The sequence below is a fragment of the Labrus mixtus genome, chromosome 6, assembly GCF_963584025.1.
Source record: "Labrus mixtus chromosome 6, fLabMix1.1, whole genome shotgun sequence".
NCBI classification, from domain to species: Eukaryota; Metazoa; Chordata; class Actinopteri; order Labriformes; family Labridae; genus Labrus; species Labrus mixtus.
The window spans coordinates 6,680,776-6,690,572 of record NC_083617.1 but is presented as its reverse complement, the minus strand read 5'-3'; the positions used below and the strand labels follow the sequence as shown (position 1 = coordinate 6,690,572).

The window sequence follows — 9,797 nt, the reverse complement described above, 5'->3', positions numbered from 1 at the left end:
TTTTAATTAGCTTAATTTAAGAACTATGACTTAAGAGACACAACACATATCACCGAATGTTACAAAACTGCAACATCCAATTAACTTCTGAGTATATATCACGACGGTTCTGCTGCACTGACCCCAATATGTTCATAAGTGAGTTGTCATTATGACTGTGCAAAACCATGAACTATAATACCGTCATTTGACTCTCCTAATAACATTAACAGAAATCATCAGCAGACAGCACATAAAAAATCCCACTTTGTTTATTGAAAAAAGAAAAAAAAGGTTGTTAATAAAGAAACAATGCAAATGATCATTTCAGTCAGTAAATGCAGAATACAGAAAACCCTGAAGATACAAAAGTTCAATAAAAAAAAAACCCTCCACTAGAAGGCGCCATTAGGACCACAAATACATCTGATCAGCCATGCCAGGAAGCCCCCCCTCATATCAACCTTGATAATCCCCTCCCGCAGTGATTTTAAAAAACAACAACAAGAAACCCAGCTGATACTAAATAAAGAACAGATGCAGGAAGGGCTTGTGCTGAAATAAATAAAGTATGGTGAAACTGCCCTGCAGTTACAATAAGATCGCTGTAGTTATACACTAAATTTAACAAAGATGTAGAAAAAGTTTCTTTGGTTTAAAAGGTGAAACAGTGTGAAACCTAACGTGTCTAAAAACCAGAACCAACATTCAGCTTTCATCTCTCACTTACGGCTGAATTTCTCACCACACCCCTTATCCTTAAAGTCATGATTCCCTACTTACCCCAAAGTAAACGTTTATTTACATTTGTCATTCAAACAAACTGTCTCAATCTAACTTTCGCTGACATTTCATTCCTTTGGGATACATCTCCAGAAAGGTTTGCACTTCCTCTTACCTCTGCAAAACACCGACATCTAACTGTACACACAGGCTTCATCAGGTGACTACATGCTGTTTTCCTGTTTGACTTTAAAATCAGATAAATATTTTTTGCTGTCCAGCAACAAAGCACAGAGCTCCAGGCCGGAGCTCCTGCCTCATAACATTTTGATGTCTCTCTCTGCTGCCTGAGTCTTAAACGAGGACATGATGTGTCGAGGTGTTCTCCTCTTAATCAGAGCCTGGGTGGGGGTCGCGATGGCGGTGGTCCTGGAGGTCCAGGAGGGACACGAGATGGAGGCGGACCAGGAGGGGGTTGGGTCACGGAGGGGGGTGCTCGGGCGGGGGGCGTGGTGCGGGGCCCTCTTGACGGCGGCTTCGTACGGGGAACAGAGTTGGAGACCAGGGGTCGCTGTTCGGCATGTGGAGGAGGCGGCGACGGAGGTGATATATTAGAGAGATGTGTGTGAGGAGGAGGAGGAGGAGGAGGCCGGTTGTTTGAGGTGGACTCTGCATCTTTGACCCGCTGGAAACTAATACAACGACCCTGCAGGACACAAAGGCAAAGAGAAATGTCAGACCAGAGCTACACATCAGAATCCATTTGGAAGAATCGAACTGGGTCAAATCATAACTACCAAAGTTAAAAGTAAACAGATGAGCGGTCAACAACCATGCTGGAGACCATGCAACCACATTAAACCAAACCACACACTCGATGTGCTGGAAATGCACTGAGATAATGTCTTTCTGGTTTGGGATACACTCTGTTCTCTGCAAAGCGTTGGGTTACTGAAACCCCTCCACCACGTCTACTTTTATAGCCGGGACATTTGGAAGGAACTGTGCATGCAGGAGGCCGATTTCACGTCACGCTAACACAGTAGGATCAAGCTAAAGCTATCGAGCCATCAGTTACCCTCAGATTAAATGCTGCCAATGAAGTGGTGGGGGGAAAATACTGATTTATATATTTATTTTGGATTCAGGAGAAACATGTAGCAAACACAGTTATTGTGTGAAACCTGAAAAGACAGCGCAGAGACAAACTGAGTTAAAGAGGTCGTCCTTTTTTTCCTTTTTTTTAAAGTGGGGTTGCACGAGCTACCTGTCAATAGTAAGTGTGTTAGCCACAGGAGATGCAGGTCAGCTCGGAGCCTTTATTGGGAAACCTGTCAGTGCTGGTACAGAAGCTAAATACATCGCTGCAGACGGGTTCAGTTTTACTACGTCATTAAAACAAAAATTACCAAAAAACTAACGATGATGTAACTGAACGCTACATTTTGAAAATTTTCAGCGCTTGACTTTGTCGTCGGTAAACCACTTTGATTTAGCACTACTCTGTGACGCATCATGAACGTGTCCAGCTCTTCGGGTTAGCGGGCGGCTACGAAAAAATTATAATTTTCTCCATGTATGGCGTTTACTGTGGATAAAAAAAAGATAATTTTGCACCCCCTACAACCCCACTTCAAAAAATCCAAACTGTCCCTTCAACATGAATACGCACCCTCTGATATTTGTTATCTATCACACTTTTTTAATCAGAATTACAATATTGAACGTTATCCCACGTTGCATGCGTTTGTCATATGATGAATGCCGATTTTGCCGTGCAGAATACAGCTTTACATGCAGTGTGTCTTTGTGTGCAAAAATCAATGAGCCGCTCAGATCCAACAGGCACAGTGGTTGCTGTGAGTCTTATCTGCTCTGCAGATAGAGGCCCGTGTGTCCGAGGCCTCTGAGGACACACAGAGCTACTTCTGTCTTCTGTCCACACCTGCACTACAATAGCTGAGATGCGAGCGAAGACGACACACACGCATACGCTTCTGCAGGCTCAAGCTTTCCCCACTTCCCCTCCTCGTCTCTCCGAGCCTCTGGTGCGACTCTCTTGATGCAGAACAGAAAGCGGTTTATGTCTCTTATGTGCTCGACATGTCTGAATGCAGAGGGAGGGCTTCAACATCCTCACAATAGTTAACAGAGGCCCCTTAGAATTTACCATAATTTACAAGTCTGCTCAAATGGACCGATTCTCTCATTGTTCTCATTGATGGTTTTCCTCCCTGTTCCCTGCATCCTCCTATCTCTCTCTCTCTCTCTCCACACACACACACACACACACACACTTGTCATGCTCAGTCAGTGTGTGTGAGGGATGGAGAGTAGGTCTCTGTGTCACAGACCCTTGGTGGTCTGATTATAACACCTTATTAAACAGAGAGGCCCTAAAGTCACACAGGGGCCAATAAGAGGGCCTCAGCGGCAGTAGCTTTGTGACTGAGGGGGCCTTTGTGTTCATATGGGTGTGTGTGTGTATATGATGGCTGGGTAATTGATTGGGGGCACCCTGGTTGGAGGACAGAACGAGGGGGGGTTGACTGCTGGGGTCTTGTGTCCAGGCCGCGGTGAAAGGGCCAGTCTGTGAGCAGCAGAGCAGCAGCACAACACCAGAGACAGCATATGGACACAATGAGAACACAAGCTCATGAATATGGGAGTGTTTGTGTTTGTGTGTGTGTGTGTGTGTGTGTGTGTGTGTGTGTGTGTGTGTGTGACTGTAAGCATGCCTCCACCAGAACATATGGGCTGAATGAAACCTGCGGCTCATGAATAACAGAAACAGAGGGAGAGGAAGGTTAGGGGGCTGGCTGCAGGAGAGCACCGAAAAATATAGGGTGACTCGTGAAAAGAGCAGCGGAAATGTATCGAAAAGAGGAAGTAGATGACATTAAGTCAGTAAGGAAGCAACAAATACAAATTATACTTTAGAAGACTTTTGGGCATCTTTTTCTTTACGTGAGTATCTTTTTTTCTGACAGCTTCAAGTTGAACACCTCAAATGTTAACGATGATGTCAATGTGTGTTTTTCGTTTGATTGCTTGAAAAACCAATAAAGATAATTTAATACTATTAAATGTTAAAACCAACCTGTACTTTCTCTGATTATAGAGATGCACCTTTTTTTTAAATCAGTGCTTTTGCTGACAATTTAGCCAATGGACGACTCTGACATAGATGCTTTTTCATCACTTTGTTGCATCTGTTTTTCAAATAAGCTCTGCGATTCGAAGCCGCAGCAGCTGCAACGACGACTATAGACTCCATACAGTACATGGGGCGCGCGACACACCCGCTAGGCTATCCGCACTCCATATCGGTGCATCCTTAAACGACCATTTATATTTCGCATCATTGCCTTAAAGACGTGGACAGAAACAAATATAAAAGACAATCTCTTAGCATATCCATGAGTACATATGACACAACAAACACTGCACGACTAAAACTATGAGCTAAGACAATCTAAAAATACATCTAAAAATTGTAAACTCAGCTTTTTTATTTCTTTTAATCTATTAAATGTGATTTCTTTTAACGAGATGGTTATGTAAATGTAAATCCACATGGATGAAAGTAAATCAAACAGCTTTGTAAATGTCTCAGAGAATCTGCCGCGTCCTTCTGATTTGAAAATTGGAGCATCGATATTATTTTACTTTTATTTTTTAAAGAATTTTACTTTTTTCAAAGTGTAAACGTCACCCAAAGTCAGAAGAAATGACCTTCAGATAGTTCTAAAATACATTTTTAGAACATTTTAGAGCCCGTACTTTTTCAATTCTACTTCAATACAGACGTCTAAAGAGCACTTCTGCTTTTTCAAGGGTCTTCTTTTCCCACAAATATCTGTTTGTCTAATTGAGTAAACAGTGTGTGGACTCTCATCACCTCTGAATGTAGATGGATGGGTTGTGTGAGAGGTCAGCATTGTCTCACTTGTGCTGTTCAATGACTGAATCTGTCCCTCTGGCTTGTAGTGTCTGTCACTGCTTTACTTCCCCTCTCGGGGATTGTTTACTCATACCCTCAACCCCCTTTTCTTTTTTTTTTTCTTTGGGAAAAACAAAACCCTTAAATCACCCGCAGCATCCCTCCTCACACCGTCTAGCCTCCGTTTTTTTTCCTTCTGAGCCCCAAGACTCTGCCCTCCTTACACACACACACACACACACACATAGAGCAGATACTTCTGTAGCTGTTTACAAAGAAAACAACACACAAGCACACGTTTCTCAACGTTATAGTAAAGAAAAACGGAGAAAGATGAAGGGAGCCCAGACGCACATCCGACCTGACAGCTCTGCCTGTCTCCTCACATGACATTACTGCGATCCACTCACATAAGAAAGATGCCTCATGTGCACTCACGAGAGGTAACACATGTTCATGCGTCACATATAGTGCTCTGGAATGTAGGATACACATAGAGAGATGAAATTCAAAGGTTCAGTCTGTGCTGATTAACATTTTTGTACAATCCACGTATGTAGATGGGAGCTGTAGGAGCCGGTCTTATAACCATTTAAAATGCTGTTTATGTGTTTAATCGTCCTCCTAAAACAAAGTCTTAATGTCAGAGATTTCAAATTTGCTGAACTAGACAATCTTTCCACGTGTCACCCGGCAGCAGTAACTCTTTCCTGGGTCGGTGGGTCATTACTCCTCATAGTGAAACCCTCACTGTTCCCTGGAACTCCTCTCCATGAAGTTAATAATCAACTCAGATGTGAGCACAACCTTTTTTTCCTTCCTGATACCAATTCTGATATAAACAGTCATCTGATACCAGGGCGATAAAAGCCTACACATATGATTGGTGGAAAAACACTTATTGCTAACATTTAGCTATCTCTGGCTAACATAACCGGCATTGCTGTTTTTTTTTTTTCATCATGCTCACACCATAATTTATTTGAAATCTCATTCATCAGTGGTATTATTCAACCCCTCTAAGAGAGGTGAGTCAAACTTTTGTTGTGTTATTTTCTAATTGTCTTATGGGTGATTATTATAAATATAATATTATTGCTTTGTTGAACATTGCCTTTAGTCGAACTGTAGACTTCCTTTTTTTACAGAAGCTATGTAGGTACAGACGCACACACACACAGAAACACACACCTTTGTATCCCATGACATCTTTTAGGGTAGGTATTGGGTAATTAATTATTGTATTTGATTCATGTTAGCTGGTGTAAAACCCAAACATCCAATCCTGGATACAACATTTTGGTCTGAAACAAGTCAACACCGGTGTGAGTATTGGAATATCTTTACCAAACAATTTCTATTTTCAGTAAAATATCCTGATTTAAAGGAGAGTATTTTATAAAAATATGATAATTTGTTTTTTCAGTTCCCTGCCAATGAGCAAACAAATTCCATAATTCAATCCTGTTAAATGTTTAATTTAAAGATCCAGAAAAAATGAATCAGTTAAGATATTGTCTTCAACACTGTGAGCAGCAGAATCACATTTCCAATCAACCTCAGAAATGTGAAATTTCCAGATATCCCTAAACTTGAATTCAACTAAATGTCGACATGGCTACACGCCACGAGAAGATGGCAGGTAAGGATATTTGTGTATTTCTCATTTGGGTGATCTGAGCCTTTAAAGGAATCAGAGGGAGGTAAAGACAGAGGAGGGTGAAGAAGGGGAGGTGCTCGTTTTGTTGTTTGTGGGCCGTGGAGGGACGGTGGCCGCCCTCTGGTCCGCTCCGCTCTGTGTGTGACGGTCCCATCAGTGCCATCAGCTCTGGGGACAAAAGAAGCGAATCTCTTCTGTCACAATATGGCTCGTGGCCTTTCAACTCCTCCATCTGTTTGTGTGACGCTAACTCGGAAGAGCTGAGACATACGTTACAGTGACACACACATGCACGCCGCACACACACACACACACACACACACACACAGCAAGGAGGGCTCAAGCGCACACAGGGAGTGTGGCAGAAACTGGCAGGCCGCTGATGGCCGTTTGCAGAGGCAGCGGAGGAGGAGTAATGTGGGGAGAAAGCAGGACGACCTCCTCCCGAGCCGCTTGTTAACAATCGGAGAAGTCTGACGTGAGCTTCTTAGCGCTGTGCTTTTTGCCATGACGCTCAGCTGTTTGTCGTCAAGCTGCAGGTTCAGAGATATTTTTTTAAAAAAGCATCAAGAACTATGAACCATGGGGCGCTGGTGGCGCAGTGGTTAGAGCGCGCGCCTCATGTATGGAGGCTGTGGTCCTCAAAGCAGGCGGCCCAGGTTCAAATCCGACCTGTGGCTCCTTTCCCGCATGTCATTCCCTACTCTCTTTCTCCCTGATTTCAGACTCTATATCCACTGTCCTATCTCTTTAATAAAAAGGCCCAAAAAGCCCAAAAATAAATCTTAAAAAACTATGAACCACACTGACATGAACTATGTCTGTAAATATTTGTTTGTTTCATTTTGTCTGTGCAAAGGAAAAATAAGAAAAACTCAAGATTGACGGTATGAAGCCATGGTTTTTCCCCCCAGTCAAACCTTTTGTAACTTTCTCCTTTTGAAGAGCATATTTGTTTTTGCTCATCTATTTCCCTAATTAATCCCCGTGTTGCTCATTTTCTGTGTCACACATCTTTGTTTCATGTTTTTGATATGCATAGGAGCTTGAGCGGATAGTAAGGAGGTTCTGTTTCACTGTGTGTGTTTTAAAAATAAATCAATGCCAACCATAAAAAGATCCCAGAGTCACAGCTTCTTTCATTTCTTAATAACACAAATTAGAAGTCCACCAGCTACACTTCTGCAGAGGAACTCGTCATTACAACCACGAGGACTTCACTCTCTGAGTTCAGATCTGAGTCTGGATCATTGTCGTCTTTCATGTGTGACATCGCTTTTAAGCGACAAAATTGAACGACTTTGGCCTTTGCAACAAAAGTGGAATTTTTCCCCATCCTTTTCATTCCATGTGAGAGGCAGCGTTGTATTTTCCCGAGCTAATGGCTCGTGAAGGGTGTTGCGGGGGTCATCGCAGAGCAGCTCTGTGATCTACTGCTTCACAAAAAGTGTCGGACAAAGACTCCTGAAACTTCTGTCCCGACAGAGATGAATTGTACCGCTTAGGAAATAAAAGTTCAAGACGGAAAGAAGGGATAAAACCCACTGGTGACGACCACATCTATAGACTCCAGATACAGTAGAGACACACGCTCACGCTGTGACACCCCGAGGATGAATCATGCCATTCAAGGAACAAATCAATACGTTTTACAGTGATATGGCCGCAGCTACAAAACGCCGACAATGAAACCATTTATAACGGAGCAGATGTTTCACCATGACAACCCGTGTGATGATGAAAACATGTCAGTGAGGTTATGGGATGCCACACACACACACACACACACACACACACACACACACACACACACACACACAGGGTCAAGGTTAGATAAGAGTGGCCGCTCCGCTATCGTGTCGTGATTTAGGAGAAGCAGTAGAAGCTCTAGTTCCCGGTTATAAAGCATAATAAGGTTTGCAGCAGAAACCAAAGCAAATAAAACCCAGAGTGACACAGGAGCTGATTTTTATACTTGTAAAGAGGGAGTGAGTGTGTAATGTGTGATTTGGAAGCTTGATAGAAACCCGGGAGTCATGGGGAACTTTCAAAGAAAAGTACAGAGGAGCACAGTACTCCTTGTGCATGAACAATGGCTGCTTTCACCAAGAGAGAAGTATCAGTACCTCATTGATTCAGCCTATGTGTGTGTCATTCTGTGTGTCAGTGTGCATGTAGACAGTCAGTATTGAAGCTGCTGTACATGAAGCTCACTGGCACGTGTTGTCTTTATGCAAAGAGAAGGAACAAAAAGACTAGATGCAGATGTTCATTTGTCCACAAACAAAATCTGGCAACGCACAGACAGTCTTCAGTATCCTACCCGGTCTTTAAAGGGTCAGTCACCCACAGAGCCATTACTGACTTTACACACGTTTACTAAACTACAGCTTAGTGTTGTAGTACTTGAAACCGGTCTCGGGCTCAGGACCACTTTTTGAAGGTCTGGGTCTCATTTCGGAATCGAAAGCATTTTTACTCGGTCTTGTCTCGGTCTGGGACTGGGCGGACTCCGGATTTTAAATCACACCACCACTGATAGGCTACTTTTCCACGTCATTACTGTGATTAGAAGGAAAACGCCTCTTTCTAAAAGTACATTTCATTGTCAATTAATTTGTGGTTCGATTCTATTCCCCCCGCAACCTTCCGGGTGGTACGGTCTGAGTGGGTGACACGCCCCCTAAATACAAGATAATGATTTTTCAATTAAATTTATGGTCTTAGTCTCGTCTCGGCCTCGCCCTGCCTTGGTCTTTGTCTTGACTCAGTCTCGACACCTAAATGTCTCGGTCTCGGAGCACTCTGGTCCCGGGTATGTCTTGGTCTCGGTTAGTTTGATCTTGACTACAACACTACTTCAGCTTTGTATCAGTCATGCCTGGTTGTGGTCCATTCAGTTTTCACACATGTTTGAGGAATAGACTGTTTATAAGACGTGGAGATTGATGTGAGAGTGACTTTTACTTGCGATCGTTCTATCTTCTACTGCGCTGGTTGCAAATAAAGTCAGATTTGTAGAATTATTTGAATTCTCAGTTGATCTTCACATTTTCCCGATTGATATTAAGCTCCTAATTGCACGTTTCACATCTTGGTCAATACAGCATGACTTTTCATTTCGAAATGTTGGTCCCATTCAGAGTAAAACTTTGGATAAAGCAGGGACGCTTTACCTGAGATTGGCTTGCAGCTATCTGTGTATCATCAAGTATCATCACTTTTTGGATCCATAAAACCTAGACAACCACGGCCCACATGCCAAACTTGAGAGGGGGGGTTTCACAAACACCAGGATGGTGTCTGGGTGGCTACGTCCACATCTTCTATTTAGTCTTTGCTTTACCATGAAGATATGAATTAAACGAGACAGCTGTTTGAGACTCACCTCGTCTCCAGGCTGCGGCCTCATCAGAGACACCTGGTCATAACCTCTCCTGAACAGAGCCCACAGAGCGTCCAGCTTCCCCTGGAGGACCCAGGAAGAAAAAC

At 43.1% G+C, this 9,797-nt stretch overlaps 1 protein-coding gene across 1 annotated transcript in view; it reads right to left on the bottom strand.

Moving 5' to 3' along the window:
- Nucleotides 1-235: 235 nt before the first annotated feature.
- antxr1d (ANTXR cell adhesion molecule 1d) overlaps nucleotides 236-9,797 on the bottom strand; it is a 29,844-nt gene continuing 20,282 nt past the window's right edge. Inside the window, exons 17-18 of the mRNA XM_061039704.1 lie at nucleotides 9,694-9,774; nucleotides 236-1,408 (exon numbers count right to left, since the gene is read on the bottom strand). Of these exons, the coding sequence (XP_060895687.1) occupies nucleotides 1,097-1,408; nucleotides 9,694-9,774 (393 nt within the window). The 3' untranslated portion in view covers nucleotides 236-1,096. The remainder of the gene's footprint in view (nucleotides 1,409-9,693; nucleotides 9,775-9,797) is intronic.